At 39.9% G+C, this 18737-nt stretch overlaps 1 protein-coding gene across 9 annotated transcripts in view; it reads left to right on the top strand.

Annotated features, from left to right (window-relative positions):
• The window catches only part of MYO5A (myosin VA), a 194244-nt gene that overhangs the window by 57497 nt on the left and 118010 nt on the right, over positions 1–18737 (top strand). For all 9 annotated transcript variants that reach the window (XM_032621152.1, XM_032621156.1, XM_032621160.1 and 6 more), the window contains exons 2-4: positions 9973–10083; positions 13222–13393; positions 15407–15551. In XM_032621152.1, the coding sequence (XP_032477043.1) occupies positions 9973–10083; positions 13222–13393; positions 15407–15551 (428 nt within the window). The remainder of the gene's footprint in view (positions 1–9972; positions 10084–13221; positions 13394–15406; positions 15552–18737) is intronic.

Below are 18737 nucleotides of genomic sequence, written 5' to 3' on the forward strand. Positions count from 1 at the left end.
TTGCAATATTTAAAAATTTTAGTTTTTTATTTATTAAGAAGTACATAGACTCATACAATTTTTGTAAGAGTGAGAAGCCACTATAAAGGGATAGAAAGAAGTAATGTTCTCCTCAGTCATCACAGACAGAATAAAATTTTTATTTCCAGGGAAATCCATTTTGATCAGCTAGAAGGGTGTGGTCACATCAGTGCCAGGACCCCAGCTTGACGTCTGAGGAAAAAGCTGAGGCCTCAGTTCTTTTACAGCCTCTGCTTCTTGTGCTGCATTTGTCTTTCAAAATGTTCTCTCAGCATATGCAGTTGGAGTAACTCTTGCTTAAGAACCAATGTCCTTTATTTCATAAACTAGGAGATTTTTTACATCCTAAAATAGAGCAGCAGTTGAATTTGAGCTTTCTCATATCCCCATTGTCCAGTCAATTTCTGTCAGTCCTGTGGAGAACCCCCAGCCCTTGTCAGTTCAGTGCTCCTGATGCTGATTCGGATGCTCTTGTCAGTTCAGTACTACTCTTTAGCACCTTAAGGCTGTCACAGTTGAGGGAAGAAGAGTGTACTCTTGGTCTCTAGAAGTTTGGGAGTTGCTGAGTTAGAGTTTCATAACCTCAATATCTAATGATTTCTGCTTCTTGGTTTTCTAGTAATTGTCTCACCATGATCAAGGTGCAAGCATGGCCAGCAGCTGGCCTGAGTCCAGCAGCACTTCTTCTGTGGTTCTCTTCCCTTAGGGTATCTCTGGGGGCACCTGCCTCCTTGGTACTCATCACACACCTAGTTGAACTTTCAATATATCAAACGAACACTGCAACCTTGTATTATTAGCCTAGCCTGTTGTATATGCAATTAAAAATATTAATGCTACAAAGTAGAAACTGTGAGTTTTGTTCAAACAGTTTTTAAGGGAATTCTGTTGATCAGAAGTCTACCCAAGCTATGGACAGAGAGATAGTTAGCACATAAGATATAAATATGAATATCTTTTAGTAACACAGAGGCTTTTCATGTTCTGTTCCTTATCTTTAAAGGAACTTCCTGTTGGGAAATGGTATTTCATTTGGGCAAGCCAGTCTTTGGTATTTTTAAGTGTGAGTGACTCATGCTTGCACTGGTAGCTAATGAAATTATTTTCAGTTCTATGGCTTCTGCCATGACTGGCTTTGTGTTTTAGTGTACCATTTCTCACATTTCAAATCTGTGGAAGTTCTGTGACTCCTAAAGACTCGTCTATTCAGTTATTCATTCATTCAACTGACATCTCCTGGCATCTACTTTGCTAAGCACTGGGCCAGGTATGGGTATGATGCCAATGGGTATATCATAGATCCTGTCCTCAAGGAGGTCACAATCTAGTTAAAAAGACAGGCCTGTGGAAAGATAATTACAGTGGAATGTGAAAAGTGCATAGAGATAAAACCCAGAAATTATGGAAGGTCCAAGCAGGAGCCCCTACCTTAACTTAATGGTCAAGGAAGGCTTTCTAGAGGTCAGAACACTTAAACTGGGTTTTGTTAAGTGGGTTGTTTTATTTTTAAAATTCTGCCTTGGGACTTCCCTGGTGACGCAGTGGTTAAGAATCTGCCTACGAATGCATGGGACACGGGTTCCATCCCTGGTTCGGGAAGATCTCACATGACGTGGAGCAGATAAGACTATGCCCCACAACTACTGAGCCTGCACTCTAGAGCCCGCGAGTCACAACTACTGAGCCCGTGTGTCACAACTTCTGAAGCCCGCGTTCTTAGAGCCCGTGCTCCGCAACAAGAGAAGCCACTGCATTGAGAAGCCCGCGCACCACAACTAAGAGTAACCCCCGCTTGCCGCAACTAGAGAAAGCCCGCATGCAGCAACAAGACCCAATGCAGCCAAAAATAAATAAATTAAAAAATTTTTTTAAATTAAATAAAATTCTGCCTCATTCAAGAAAGGGTATAAATTTCTTTTAGACAAATTTGAAAAAGTAGCAGAAAAAGGGAAAAAATGCAGAGATATAGAGTCAGAGATGTGGGTAAGAACAATGTGTACAATAATAACCTGTCATATTTATTGAATTCTAACATTTACAATGGTTTTCACATTAGGAATGTATCTTATTATTGATGGTGTCTTAGATGTGATGAAACAGGCAATTCATTTATTCAGTAGGTACTTATCAGACACCTGTTATAGATAAGACAATATGTTTAGCTCTGGGCATCAGTTTTGAGCAAAATAGACCCAGTCCCTGTCTTCGTGGTCTTTATAGTGAAGAAAAAGTACAGGATTATGTGAGAAAGCATTAGCAACAGGGCTTAATTTAGATGGAGAGGTCAGGGAGGGTCTTTTCAAATAACAGATACTTAAGCTGAGATGTGAAAGATTAAGTAGGAATCAATCACATAACCAGTGAAGCTAAGGGTTCCAGGCCAAGAGAAAGCATGAGTGAAGGTCTTGAGGCTTGAGGTAGCATGAATTGTTTAAGCGGTTGAAGGAAAACCAGTGCAGATGGCCCTTGGTGGGGTGAAGAAAGGGGATAGAGTAGGGACTGTCATGAGATGAGGCTGGTTCTCCAAAACCTTCTGGAGGAGGTGCCAAATAATACAACGCTCTAGAGGTTATGTGAATGTTTTATCCCAAGTCATTAAGGATTTTAATAGTTATGTGAATGTTTTATCCCAATTTATTTAAAATGATTTTTCAAAGTAATTTAATATTTTATTTGTTTTTGGCTGTGTTGGGTCTTTGTTACTGCGTGTGGGCTTTCTCTTGTTGCTGTGAACGGGGGCTACTCTTCGTTGTGGTGCGCAGGCTTCTCAATGCAGTGGCTTCTCTTGTTGCGGAGCACAAGCTCCAGGCGTGTGGGCTTCAGTAGTAGTTGCAGCACGCAGGCTCAGTAGTTGTGGCTTGCAGGCTCTAGAGCGCAGGCTCAGTAGTTGTGGCGCACGGGCTTAGTTGCTCCACGGCATGTGGGATCTTCCCGGACCAGGTCCCCTGCATTGGCAGGCAGAATTTTAGCCACTGCGCCACCAGGGAAGTCCCAAGATGAGACAGTCTTAAGTCTTACCTGATGACATGGACCAGTCTAATAGCAGTTTACATTACAACACAAAGGGGAACAATTTTGGAGTGGGAGAGGCGAGTTTCTTCTTTCTGAAATCTACTGTTTTTACTAGGGAGAAGGGAGGTGGAAGGGAAAGAATGTTTGTCTTGTAGTGTAGACATAGATTTGGATCCCAGATCTACTACCTTTTTTTTTTTTTTTGTGGTACGCGGGCCTCTCACTGTTGTGGCCTCTTCCGTTGCAGAGCACAGGCTCTGGACGCGCAGGCTCAGCGGCCATGGCTCATGGGCCCAGCCACTATGCGGCATGTGGGATCTTCCCGGACCCGGGCACAAACCGGTGTCCCCTGCATCGACAGGTGGACGGTCAACCACTGCGCCACCAGGGAAGCCCACCAGTTCTAGTACTTTTAAGGTCTAAGCCTTGGCACAGGCATACCTTGGAGATATTGTGTGTTCAGTTCTGGACCACCACAATAAAGTGAATATTGCAATAAAGTGAGTCACAATAATTTTTTGGTTTCCCAGTGCATAATAAAAGTTATGTTTACACTATACTGTAGTCTATTAAGTATACAATAGCATTATGTCTAAAAAAACAATGTACAATACCTAATTAAAAATTACTTTATTGCTAAAAAATGCTAACCATCATCTAAGCCTTCAGTGGGTCATAATCTTTTTGCTGGTTGAGGGTCTTGCCTCGATGTTGATGGCTGCTTGCTGATTAGGGTAATGGTTATTGAAGGTTGGAATGGCTGTGGCAATTTCATAAGACAACAGTGAAATCTGCCACATCGATTGACTCTTCCTTTCGTGAACTATTTCTCTGTATCATGCAGTACTGGTTTATAGTGCTTTATCCAGAGAACTTCTTTCAAAATTGGAGTCAATCCTCTCAAACCCTGCTGCTTTATCAACTAAGTTTAAATCTTTTGTTGTAATTTCAGCCATCTTCACCAGGAGTAGATTTCCCTCTCAAAAAAATACTTTCTTTGCTTCTCCACTGGAAGCAACTCCTCATCCATTAAAGTTATATCATGAGGTTGCCCTAATTCAGTCACAACTTCAGGCTCCACTTCTAATGCTAGTTCTCTTGCCATTTCTACCACATCTGTAATTACTTCCTCCACTGAAGTCTTGAACTCCTCAAAGACATCCATGAGGGCTGGAATCAACTTCTTTTAAACTCCTGTTAATGTTGGTATTTGACCTATTCTCATGAATCACAAACGTCCTTAATGGCATCTAGAATGGTGACTCCTTTCCAGAATGGTTCAATTACTTTGCCCAGTTCCATTAGAGGAATCACTGTCTATGGCAATGAAAAGTATTTCTTAAAGAATAAAAAAAGTATTTATTGGGACTTTCCTGGTGACTCAGTGGTTAAGAATCCGCCTGCCAATGCAGGGAACATGGGTTCGAGCCCCGGTCCAGGAAGATCCCACATGCCATGGAGCAACTAAGCCCGTGTGCCACAAATACTGAGCCTGCGCGCTAGAGCCCGCAAGCCACAACTACTGAGCCCACATGCCACAACTACTGAAGCCTGTGCACCTAGAGCCCATGCCCCACAATAAGAGAAGCCACCACAATGAGGCACCCGTGCACCGCAACAAAGAGTAGCCCCTGCTTGACACAAGTAGACAAAGCCTGCATGCAGCAACAAAGACCCAACGCAGCCAAAAATAAATAAATAAATTTCTTTTTTAAAAAAAAAGTATTTCTTGGGCTTCCCTGGTGGCGCAGTGGTTGAGAGTCCGCCTGCCGATGCAGGGGACACGGGTTCGTGCCCCGGTCCGGGAGGATTCCACATGCTGCGGAGCGGCTGGGCCCGTGAGCCATGGCCGCTGAGCCTGTGCGTCCGGAGCCTGTGCTCCGGAACGGGAGAGGCCACAGCAGTGAGAGGCCCGCATACTGCAAAAAAAAAAAAGTATTTCTTAAAGAATAAGACTTGAAAGTCAAAATGACTCCTCATCTGTGAGCTGCAGAATGAATGTTGTGTTAATAGTTGTGAAAACAATATTAATCTTGTTTTACATCCCCATCAGAGGTCTTGGATGGCCAGGTGCCTTGTCAATGAGCAGTAACATTTTGAAAGGAATCTTTTTTTTTCCTGAGCAATTGGTCTCAACAGTGGGCTTAAAATATTCAGTAAACCATGTTGTCAACAGGTGTGCTGTCATCCAAGCTTTGTTCCATTTATAGAGCATAGGCAGAGTAGTTTTAGCATAATTCTTAAGGACCGTAGGTTTTGGGGAATGGTAAGTGAGCACTGGCTTCAGTTTCAAATCACCATCTCCACTGGCCTCTAACAAGAGAGTCAGCCTGTCCTTTGAAGCTTTGAAGCCAAGCGTTGACTTTTCTTTAGCTATGAAAGTCCTAGATGGCATCTTCTTCCAAAATAAGGCTGTTTTGTCTACACTGAAAATCTGTTGTTTAGTGTAGCCACCTTCATTATCTTAGCTAGATCTTCAGGATAACTTGCTGCAGCTTCTACATCAGCCCTTGCTGCTTCACCTTGCACTCATGTTATGGAGATGGCTTCTTTCCTTCAACCTCACAAACCAACCTCTGCTAGCTTCACATTTTTCTTCAGCTTCCTCACCTCTCTCAGGCTTCATGTAATTGAACAGAGTTAGAGCCTTGCTCTGGATTTGGCTTTGGCTTAGGGGAATGTTCTGGTTTGATCTGCCTTCCAGGTGCTAAAACTTTCTCCATATCAGCAATAAGCCTGTTCCTCTTTCTTATCATTTGCGTGTTCATTGGAGTAGCACTTTTAATTTCCTTCAAGAACTTTTTCTTTGCATTCACAACTTGGCCAACTATTTGGTGTAAGTGCTTTCAGCCTATCTGAGCTTTTGATGCACCATCCTCACTAAGCTTAATCATTTCTAGCTTTTGACTTAAAGTGAGAAGCCTGCAACTCTTCCTTTCACTTGAATGCTTAGAGGCCATTATAAGATTATTAATTGGCCTAATACCAATATTGTTGTGTCTCAGAGAATAGGGAGGCCCAAGGAGAGGAAGAGACAGGCAAAGAGCCAGTAGTTGGTGGAGCAGTCAGAACACACACAACGTTATCATTTAGGTTCGTCATCTTATGTGGGTGCGGTTCACGGCACCGTAAAACAATTACAATAGTAACATCAAAGATCACAGATCACCATAACAAATATAACAATAATGAAAAAGTTTCAAATATTGTGAGAATTATCAAAATGTGACACAGAGATGAAGTCAGCAAATCCTGTTGGAAAATGGCACCAGTAGACTTGCCTGAAACAGGATTGCCACAAACCTTCAATTTGTAAAAAAGCCATATCTGCAAAGTACAATAAAGCAAAGCACAATAAAATGAGGTATGCTTGTATCTGTTAAAAAGCTGCAGTAGGGGCACAGGACACTTTTGCTCTTTACTTCCAGCCCTACTCAGAATGCACCTTGTGTTCACTCCAGCCGATCTTTTCTCCTTCCGCCATTTTAGTGTGACCCTCTTTCCCTGCTCTAACCCCTTGGCCTACCTTTCTTCCCATCTGTTCTCCCCTTTGCTGCTCCAGGAGATGGCTGGTAGAAGTGGTGGTCACAACACCTCTTTGCCTTCTAAGTAAAGAATTTGTGGTGGGATTGGAAGTGGGGCTCTCTGTTCTGGAAGTGAGGTATAGCTTCCACTCTAAATACATGAATTATGAAGGGATGGAGGTTTGTGGTGGGGGGGAGGAAAGGGTGTTTCATTACTTCTGTACTCCTTTCATGTCTGGCTCTTTTTCCTTCTGTCACACCAAGGTTTCCTGTATAACTCAACTCTCCAATGTCACTTTCATCTTTCTCTACTTCTGGAAATTATAGACCCTTTTAGAAGATTCTGGGAGCCTCTGGCCAATACTTCTTTTAATCTACCCTCTTAGAGTATAATGTCTAAGGCCAGGAACATTCATATAACAAAAGTTTATTAAGAAATTATTAGGCAAGCCCTTTGTTAAGTGCTGAAGAGACAGAGATGAATAAGATGCACCCCTCCTCTCAAGGAACCTACAGTCTACTGAGTGAGACAGGCAAGCAAAGTCATCATTTAGTGGGATAAGGATTCTAGAGGAAGATTGTATGAGGTAATGAGGACATTGAGAACAGAGTGCCAAATGATGATGTTAAGTCAGGAAAGTCTTCTTAGAGAAGGAGGTACTTTAACACAGACGTGAAGAATACATAGGAGTCTGCTATCTGAAAGGGGGAGGGGTTGTGTTTCAGATGGAGGAAATAGGCAAAGCAAATGTAAGGCAGCAGGGCTTATTCAGGATACTGCAAACACATAGTTTGGCATGACCGGGCAATGGCAGTAGTGATTGAAAATGGAGAGAAAATGAAATGTTTAAGAATATATCCCACTGAGGAGTAATGTTCTATTTCTGAACCTAAGTGTGGGTATATGGTAGTTCATTATATCACTCTTTCATTCAACAGATATTTGTGTGTGTGTGTGTAATTTCTGGAAGCCCATTATGTGCTTTAGCATAGTAGGAATAGAAAATTCCATAGAATTTTCTACCTCAAAAACATGCCTTAAGGGTTATGTGAATTACTTAGTAACCATATGGAGTGTCAGTGTTAATGTCAGCATTCAGAGGAAGGGGTGTTGATGATTTGGAATTTTTCTTCTGCTTCAGTTCATAGCCTAGAGGGACACTTAGTTTTTATTATAGGCTTGTTTGAATTGTCACATAAAGCATTCATTTTTTGTGAACATTCACAATGGGGTATCAAAAATGAACCAAGCAGATTCCATGTTGCCAAGCTGCTTATTATTTAATAGGGGAGCTAGGAAAGATGTTCACATGTGCTGTATGAAAAGCAAATTATGTGTGTGGGAGTTTGGGGAAGGAGAGAGAATCACATGGGTCAGAGTTTTTGGGGTTCAGGGACTGGTCATTTACTGTTAGTGCTGTCAGTCTTGTTCCCAAAGTGTCTGAGGCATCAGAAACAATTACTCTTGGTGCCCACACTTTAGGGTTCCTTGACTGACAAAATGCAAGTTAGCAAAACTTCCAGTGAGTCATCTGCATTAATCAAGGACCTCTTGAGTGTTGTCCTTGTGGTAGGATACAGTAAGAAAAATGCCTGCTACCTCCTTACGCACACAGGATGGGTGTAACCCCTGAGAAACCATGCTAGGCTGAACGAGTGCTGTTTGGTGCTCCTCTCTGCACATACCAGTGCAGGCATGTCCCCTGAACCCACCTTACCAGTGCTTTCCCATTAGACTCGGTCAGAATTACCTCATCATAAATTGTATTGTAGAAGAACAGATGGTTTTTATTTTCCTTGAAAGCTACTATGCAACTTAAATCTGTGCTAGCATTCTTTTCTCAGATTTTGACTGTTTCCATAAGATTTAGCCCATCTCCATTTTTGCCCTTACTCTCCTTTCTAAATAGGGCTACCTTTGGATTGTCATAAATCTTTGATGTGTGTTTATATTTTAGTGTATCTAGTTTAAGGCTTTTTCTCTCTTCTTCATCTCCTACAGTTTTTGTGGCTTTAGTCACAGTACCTCAGATCCCAAATCCTTGTTTATCCTTCTCCTACAGTTCCTACATCAGTGTTTACCCTTTCTTTGCCTACTACTCCATGAATCTCTTCCCTGAGTCTCTGACTCCTACCCCATCTCAGCTGTGCTTTGTGGCTTCAGGAAAAATCCTGAGGTGGGTCTGTGATGTTTGCCTTTGCTACCTGTCATCCCCATTCTCCTGACTTTGTTTCCTTCCCTTGTCCTACCTCTGTCTTACATAAAATCAAGACAAATGCCCCACGAACTGTGACAGGCAAGGAGCTGAGCCAACCTCTAGGGGGCTCAAAGATGGCTTAAGGAGCATGCAGCCTAGTGTAGGAGGTGGACAGATCCATAAATAACTAAAATAAGGTCTGAGGAATCATAAGTGAGATATTTGAGGGACTCACAAGGTAACGAGGGGTAAAACTAGAGCAGCATGAGTAAAATAGGGAATGGGGAGCATTGCAGGAAAGTCACACCCTCTATTAGCTAGTGGAGACAGCTGGTGACAGAGCTGTTATGTGACACTGGACCCTCCCTTGTCTTGCTGGGAGCTCTGTCGGGGCTGGTTCACTTTGGCTTGGGTTATCTGTCGCTAACTGCTTCTGTTTCACGAAGTACCTGAGCAGACTCAGCGGGTAGGTGTGTCCAGCCCTATTTCTAATTCCTCCCTGACTCTTGCTGCCACATCCCATTTCTAGGTTTCTCATGGGATCTTGGGACCTTGCCTTCTTGTCTTCCTTCCCAGTCTTCACACTGGATGTGGCTGAACAAGCTTAGTCCTCTTCCTCAGGGCTGCCATGTGTATTTTCACTGGGGGTCTAAGGGGAGAGTGGAAAGTAGGGTTGGAGGTGATAGAGGCAATAGGAAGGGGCATTGTCAAGTTGAGCTTGCTCTCTGTCTCAACATCTAAGTTATATATACCTTCCAGACTGACTCAGTTCTGGTATAGTTGTTTCTGCAGAGCTACCGATCTCATTGGTTAAGATGGAAAAGAATCATAAAAAGACAGTGGTAATAATAGACTGACTTCTGACCTGTTTCTCTTTGGATACCTTCCCCAGAGATAGAGACAGGATAAAGGGGAAGTTGGTTGTCAGAGTGATGTTTGCTATTTAAATATCTTGTCTCTGGTGAGTGTAAGGGCCTTAGCCTCTGTCTGCTATCTGTAAGTGTTGTTAACACCTAGCTCTTGGAAATCTAACCTTTGGCAAACTACCTACTCATTACTGTTTCCAAAATACTTGTGGAAATCTGAGCTGGAACTTGCTGTTGACAAAACACAAAGGTGCTTCTTTCCAGATTTAGTTGAAAATCTCCTCATGTTTAGCGCAGGTCAAGAATGCTTGATTTGCTGGTTTAAAAATTTTTTTTCTTTTTGTCTTCTAGTTTGCCAGGGTTTGGATACCTGATCCCGAGGAAGTTTGGAAGTCAGCAGAGTTGCTCAAAGATTATAAGCCAGGAGATAAAATCCTCCTGCTTCACCTTGAGGATGGAAGGGTAAGAATTTTGCTTTTATTTGTTGTTATTGGCATAAAGTGAAGGAAATTCAAAAGTGTAAATTTGCTGTGACATATTTAACTTCACTTGGAAGTTAAATTTTGAATTAATATAATATTTTCACTTACTTAATTATCAAAAATAGCAAAATGGCAAACTCAATTTTCTATCCCAATGGCTTAGTGAAAATAACAGGTACTTTTAAACATCCATTATTTTGATTTATGAATTTATTATGACCTGGTTTAGATTCACATCTAATCCTCCCAAAGATATTCCTGTTTATCTGTATTTTGTTTAGGATACTATTAAAATTATTCACATTAACTAAGAAAGCAACATTTAAGGAGCCAGTTTGAGATATGATATTTGCTGGAACTAGATATTTGAAAAATATTTGCTTAGAAGCTGTTATATAAAATACTTTGCTAGTGGCCAGAAAAACTTAAAACCAGTTGTATCTCTTTCCCATCAGCATTCACTGCATGAGTGGAGTCTTAGTTCTACCCTTTTTAATCTCTCCACTGCATTTAACAGGGCATGTCACACTTTTTTCTTAAAAACCTTTATGATGTTAATTTCCTCTGAACAAGTTATAATCTAACCAGGAAAATATAGGATATAAAAAGTAGTTCAACACAGCAATATTAAGATGTCAAAAGATAAGCTTATGATTAACTGCCAAGTGAATAATGCTGTCCTGACTGTTAATATATATTGAGCACTTACTATGTACAGGCATAGTTCTAAGTGCTTTATATGCTGTAACTCACTTAATCCTCATAACAGTCCTGTGAGGTTGGGCTATTATCTTTACCACTTTATGGATGAAGAACCTGAGGCTCAGAGAGTTTGGGACTTGTTCCGGGTTATACACGCATTAAGGGATGAAGCTGGGAGTTAAAGCCAGGAGATTGCCTTTCTGGTCTGTGCTCATTACCACTCTGCTGTACTGTAAAGACAGTGAGGACTTTAGGATCCCAATAGAGGGAAGTATCACTGTGGACTCCTTCAAGGAAGGCTTCAAAGAGAAGGAAGAATTTTGACTAGATAGAATTTGGATTAACAAAGAGAAGGGAGTAGACTTTGTGAGGACTGGAATATATTTTGGAGATAGTGAATATGACAAGTTGACTGGAGCAGAGATTTAGAAAGGTGTGTGTACTAATTCAAGGCTTGTGTGTTAAGGTACCTGCTATATACCATGTTAAGAGGTGGCAAAAGATATGCTCTCTGACATTAATGTCAGGTAGGAAAAGTACATATACTTATGAATAGTGTGACACATGATATAATAAATATAAACAAGAAACAAAAATAGAACAGAGTGGGTAGTGGCCAGAGGGACTGGTGAAGGTTAAGGGTCAGAGAGGCATTGTCTAAAGAATGAGTAGACAAGGAGGAGTGCATTTCAGGGATCTAGAAAAGCATGGACAAAGGCAGGGAGGCTTGTACAGTGATGTGTGTTTGGGGAACTTCACTAGTTCCATGTTGTTGGGATGTGAAGTGAGGGTACAGGACTGGCAAGAGGATGGAGGTGGGAACCAGATCACAGAGGGCCTGGTGTTCATGCTGAAACTCTTGGACTTCAACTGGTGTGCTATGGGGAGTGATTTTAGTGTTTTTAAACAGAAGGGTGCCAGGTTTGTGTTTTAGAAAGGACTCACTGTTGGCAGTATGAAGGTTGAATTTTAGGAGAGCAAAACAGAGACAAGGAGATTATTCAGAAAGAAGGCAGGGAAGAATTGAGGGCCTTGACTGCTAACTAAGGAACTAATTTATTCAACATTCATTGATCATCCACTCTGTGAGGCGTGATGTTAGGTACCTTAGGCTATATTTTCTTCTTCTTTTTTGGCCGTGCATGTGGGATCTTAAGTTCCCCAACCAGGGATTGAACCCGTGCCCCCTGCAGTGGAAGGGCGGAGTCTTAACCACTGGACCACCAGGGGAGTCCCTATATTTTCTTATGTTAATTCTCACAGCAATCCTGTGGGTTCACAGGTGGTATTATAACCATTTTCCAAATAAGGAAACCAAGACATTAAGTAGTCTACCTGAGATCACACAGCCAGAAGTGGCTTTTTTGTATGGCAGGAGCCAATGCAAGGACCAGTCTGCTTTGGAAAAGTTTTATTATTATACCCTAATAAACAGGCAGAGAGATTGTAAAAATTTCCTCCCCATTTTGCAGTCATTCCAACCTGATTTGAACATTTGACCTCTATATATCTCTTTAGTATTAACAAAAGTATTAACAAAAGTCTTTTTACAAAATCAGCTTGTCCCTCTCTGCAATTATATTGCCATTTTTTTTCCCTTTTCATGTGTCGTGTGTTGTTTGTCCTTAATATGTAGTTGAGTAACAATCTCCATGCTTGGCTTTGCCATAAAGCCATATTCCCTTGGCTTTAAAGTGAGTAGTACTTCTTAATTTGGGGGCCCAAGCACCTCATTAAAAGTTGAATAAAAACTATGGACTGTGTTTTTTAAAAAATACACATATATGTATATATTTACACATATGTTCATACACACGAAGTGTTAACACCTAATTTTAGGGGATTCTTGGACCTCTCAGGGTTCAGGAGTTCCCAAGTACGTAGCACATACCAGGCACTGTCTCACTTAATTTTTACCACACCCCTATGAGCAATTTCCATTATGCCCATTTTACAAATGAAAGATTTAGGTTAAATAATATACCCAAGACCACAAAAGGAGTAAGAACCAGTTTTAGGATTTGAACCTGGGTTGATCTGGCTCTAGAGCCAAGCTCTTACCACTCTCTTATGCTGTCTGTCACTTATAATAGGTGAAGAGGAAAAAAAAAAAGCTTATTTAACTAAAGATTAAAAACTGTGGTCTAGTAACTAGGTAAAAAAAATTCTAGGCTTTGACTTTTCAAAGTGTATTATCAAAAATTGTTAATATGAGTTAATACATCTAGTGAAAACAAAGACTCTCCTTATTTTTTTTGCCATTTCCACCAGTTTCTGTGGTTTTGGAAGGTGCCAGGAAAAGAATGCATTTGATAGCTGAGAAGCAAATCAGGAATAGGAAATAAGCAAAATGTATGTGCCTGTTTTGGGTTTATTGTCATTATTTATCCAGATGCTATATCTTGTGCATTTTCAGGATTTGGAATATCGTCTAGATCCAAAGACGAAGGAGCTGCCTCACTTAAGAAACCCTGACATACTTGTGGGTGAAAATGACCTCACAGCCCTCAGCTATCTTCACGAGCCTGCTGTACTCCACAATCTCAGAGTCCGCTTTATTGATTCCAAACTTATTTATACATATTGTGGTGAGTGTGCGTTGCTGTCTGAGTGAACTGTGAATTCTTTTCTCTAATGGACAGGACCATGGAAATATTGTGCATGGGGACAATTCTTATTTTCTCCCATGTCCCCAGCTCTTTTTTCTCTACTGACTTCTTATCCTTCTTTCACTAATCATTCTCTGCTGAGACCCAGGTCTGGGATTTCCATTCATTTCCTTCTAAATCTGTTTGCTTGGTGTACCCAACTCAGCACTCAGCATTTCTTCATTACGCTCCTGTTTTGGAAAGGAACAGGTATCTTTTCTTCTTAAAAGAATTTATACCTTTTATATCCTTGATATTTGCTCTTTTTCTTCCCTACCTATTGACTGAATATTTATTTTTCTGAATTTTCATTTTTCTTCAATTTATTTTTTTCTTGCACATATGCTACCTTCTCAGTGAAGCCTTTCCTGTCCACCCTATCTTTTCTTCTCCTAGTTGTCTATCTTCCTTCTCTGTTTAATTTTCCCCCCTTTTCCTTACTACTGTCTAACCTATGATATATATTTTTCTTACTTATTTTATTGTCTGAATTTCCCTCTAGAATATAAGGTTCATAAGGGCAAAATTTTTTCCTTTTGTTAAAAAATTTTTTATTGAAATATAATTGATGTACAATGTTATATAACTTACAGGTATACAGTACAGTGATACACTTTTAGTTTTGTTTTGCTTTTTTTGGCTGTGTTGGGTCTTTGTTGCTGACATGGGCTTTCTCCAGTTGTGGCGAACAGGGGCTACTCTTTGTTGTGGTGTGCGGGCTTCTCATTGTGGTGGCTTCTCTTCTTGCAGAACACAGACTCGAGGCACGAGGGCTTCAGTAGTTGTGGCCCGTGGGCTCAGTTGTTGTGACTTACAGGCTCTAGAGCACAGGCTCAGTAGTTGTGGCCCATAGGCTTAGTTGCTCCACGGCATGTGGGATCTTTCCGGACCAGGGATGGAACCCGTGTCCCCTGCATTCGCAGGTGGATTCTTAACCACTGCGCCACCAGGGAAGTCCCCACAATTTTTAAAGGTTATACTCCATTTAGATTTGTCTTTTTGTTTGTTTACTGTTATAAATATAGCACTTAGTAATGACTTGAAAGCTAGCTGTAGTCAAATATTTGTTGAATGAATGACTTTATTAATATATACTTGCTGTAAAATGTAAGGAAATACCAAAAAAAGTATAAAAAATGAAAAAGAATTACATGTAATTTACCACTGAAAAATAACCAGTATTATGTTGTCTTATATCCTGTGTGTATATGTGAGAGAGTATAAATAGATATAAAATTGGAATCAGTCTATATATAGTTTTGTGTCATGTTTTCCTATGACACAATATTTTTTATAAACATGATTTGTGGTGGTAGCTCAATAGTCTGTTACATGGATATAATAATACGTATTAAACCACTCTCCCTTTTTAAAAAAAATTCTATTGAAGTATAGTTGATTCACAATGTTGTGTTTAGTTTTTGCTATACAGCGAAGTGACTCAGTTGTACATATATATATATTTTTTTCATCCTTTTGCATTAAGGTTTATCACAGGATATTGAATATAGTTCCCTGTGCTGTACATAACCACTCTCCCTTTATTATATACTTTGTTTCCACTTTTCACTGTTATGAATAACATTATGATAAACATCTTTATTTCAAAAAAAACCCTTTATGTGAATCTATGATTATTTCATTTGGATACATTTCTAGAAGTGGAACTTTTGGTTTAAATATTACAAAAATATTTAAAGTCCTTTCAACATTGCCACCGTTTTCATTATTTTAAATCACCTAGTCTAGTTCGTAAATGGTGTTTTAGTTAGGACTAGGTATAATGGGTTCAGAGGCAAAGGCTATGATATATTTTGACCCTTAACAATTTGTTAGTTCAATATTAACTGAAATTGAATTGGTATTAACTATGATTCTCACTTTACCAAGTTTGATATGCACATGAGGATATTATTGACTTCTTCTTTTGCTTTTGTTTACCTTTCTCCCCAGGTATAGTCCTAGTAGCTATAAATCCTTATGAACAGCTGCCTATTTATGGAGAAGATATTATTAATGCATATAGCGGTCAGAACATGGGTGATATGGATCCACATATCTTTGCAGTAGCTGAAGAAGCTTACAAGCAAATGGCCAGGTTGGTGGAAGCTCTATTTATTATTTCATGACTTTTATTAGATGTGATAATTTCTTCTTTGCTGAGTCACAGATATTTTAAAATACAGTGAATAACAACTAGTAAATTATTAATTAAATGGCCTGCATTTTTTTTTTTGGCCGTGCCGTGCGGCATATGGGATCTTAGTTCCCTGACCAGGGATCTAACCCATGCCCCTTGCAGTGGAGGTGCGGAGTCTTAACCACTGGACTGCCAGGGAAGTCCATGGCCTGCATTATTATTAAAATAACCTAACATTTGTAAAAGGACATATAGTTTATAAAAGCTGCCTTTGGAATCTCATTGTAATTCTGTGACCATGCAAGGACAGATGTTATGTTTTACAGATGAGTGGATCAAGGTTTGTTGTTATTAAGTGACTTGCCCAATGTCATTCAGCTAGTGAGTGGCAGACCAGAACTAAAAGGCCTAAGTGCTGAAAGAAATCTATCTGTATCTGGTAGAATTAAATCTCAAGGAAAGTGTGAATTTTAAGGTTAGCAGATGCTGGGGCGTCAGGGATCCTGAACAGCATCAGGGAAATGTCTTTGATGTTAATCGGGGAACCCTACTATTTTGAGAGTGGAGAATGGGAGAAAAAAAGCTATTTTCAAGACTAGATTATACTCTTGATAATATAATGTAATGCAAAACTGTGCATGCGTAGAAAAATAGTCTGACAAGTGAGAAATGGTATCCTAGCGTTGTTTTTTTTTTCTTTTGCGGTACGCGGGCCTCTCACTGTTGTGGCCTCTGCCGTTGCGGAGCACAGGCTCCAGACGCGCAGGCTCAGCGGCCATGGCTCATGGGCCTAGCCACTCCGTGGCATGTGGGATCTTCCTGGACCGGGGCACGAACCCGTGTCCCCTGCATCGGCAGGTGGACTCTCAACCACTGTGCCACCAGGGAAGCCCCTAGTGTTGTTTTAATTTACCTTTCTCTAAGTAGGAAAGACTTTGCACTTTTTTACACACATACACACGCACATACCTATTTGTATATTTAATATATATATTAAAAACCGTAAGTTCACACTGATACCTCCAAATCCAGTTCAACACCACAATTTTTATTCTTGATTTCTTTTTCCTTCTTTTAACTTTTTTTTTGACCTTGAAAACCCTGGCTCTCATAATCCATAGTTTATTTACTTGTTTGCTCGATCCTGGAATACTCTTTGTATCAGAAATGCTAACCCATATCCCTGTGAAAAGCAAATATACCACTCAAGTACATTTGCGTCCAATTCATTTTGTCTTTAGCCTTATGTAATATAAAGTGCCAGTTTCCAAAGTTGCTTAGGTTGGTTCCTTTCTTCCCCACCACTTTATGAATTTATTCAACCCCTCTCCCATATATGGTCACTTAGATTGTTTTCAACATTTTGCAGTTGCAAACAGTGCTACAGTAAATAACCTTGTGCATATACATTTTTGTATTTATTTATTGCTCTTCCAAATTGCTTTTAATGAAGCTATGGCAGCAAAATATACAACGTGACCCAGATACACAGTGGAGCAAAGGCCTAGATAATGAGATGGTTTTGTCCACATCTTGGGGAAAAAGGTGATATGTATGTCTTTATGAATAAAATATCTAGGAATAAACTTGCCTCACATTCTTGCCAGTCTTTTCTCATGCTGAAACTCACTGCTCTCTGATAACCAAATCACAATATTATATTCCTTAAAACATCAGCGTTTTTTTTTTTCTTTTTGTTTCCTTAATTGCTTTGATTTGGTATTTTTTTCCTCCCTTGTTAATGGTAGAGCAAATAAATTTGATCGATTAAGTTTCATTTATGAGTTTTCTTGAAATAAATTAGAGAGTTATAGTCATAACCTTAGTGTAATGGAAAAGATATCTATGCTAGTCACAGCTCCATCAGTAAATAACTATATAAGCTTAAATCTTCTGGTCTCCCAGGGCCTCAGTTTTATCACCTATAAAATAGAACACTTGCACTAGATGGTCTAGCTTTACATTTAAGGCATTCTGTTGTACACACTTGTTACCTTTCAGTTTCATGGGCACTAATGCATAAGTCTTTTACTCTTTCTGGTGGAAGGCAGGCTATGATAAGGAGCCTGTAGCAAAGCAGAAGGAGAATAGTATAGACTTTTCCTCTGGAAACTAAGAGATGTGGAGTATAACAACCCAACTCTACTCTAAACTTGGATAAGCCATCTGACCTTTCTGTGTTATTGTTTCCCCCAATGAAGAAAAGATAATATTTATCATGCTTACTTCAGAGGTGAAAATTACATTAGATGATAAACATGAAAAGCACTTTGAAAAACACTATTTAAATATAAGCTGTTACTGTCATCATGGTCTTCATCATCATGGAGTCTCATGTCTGCATTCTCTTTCTGTTCATTTTAGCCTCTCATCGGGTTTTATTCTTCCTGACTCTCTTGCTAGGCCTTTCCTTAGAGTGGCCCCTTCTTGCATTTGTTTAGGCAGACTCTGAATGCTTCACACTTCTAAGGTCCATTGGCCAAGTGGATGCTGGCTGTTATAGATTATAAAATCTCTCCTGTTGCCAATTGTGACTCACCTGCCATGTGGTACCAAGTATTCCTACTTAGGCAAGTAGACATGCTACCTGATAATGAATTTTATGTATGATATATAAAGGTGAATTAACTTCTATTAGTTGGCAGCTACCATGTTTAGAGGTATACTGTGTGCCAAGCATGATGTCAGGCATGTTACGTCTAGTCTTCATTACACCCCTGGGAGCAGACATCATCACCTCTGCTTTACAAATGAGGAGACTGAGGAAAGTAGCTTTCAGACTATCATGCTAATAAATAGTATCTGGGAGCTGAGATATGAATCAAGCTCTGAGGCTACAGAGCCTTTCTTCTTTGTTGTTTAATTTTCTTACTTCCAACTGTATGACCCTATTCTAACACAGTATTATCACAATATTAATCTATTCCCTCAGATTAACTAACGTTGCATACTTTTATTTCTGTACCTTTTATTCAGCCTAGAATATCCTTCTCCATGCTCTGTTATCTGCCTGGTTTCTATTTATTCTTCATGATCCCACTCAGTTTTTACTTTGAGACCACCTCAGTTCCTGATAAATGATTCCTCTTCAGAATTCTTTACTATATGAATTTGGGACTTATTGAGAACTATCTACCCAGTAAG

Source organism: Phocoena sinus, chromosome 2, assembly GCF_008692025.1.
Source record: "Phocoena sinus isolate mPhoSin1 chromosome 2, mPhoSin1.pri, whole genome shotgun sequence".
Lineage (NCBI taxonomy): Eukaryota > Metazoa > Chordata > Mammalia > Artiodactyla > Phocoenidae > Phocoena > Phocoena sinus.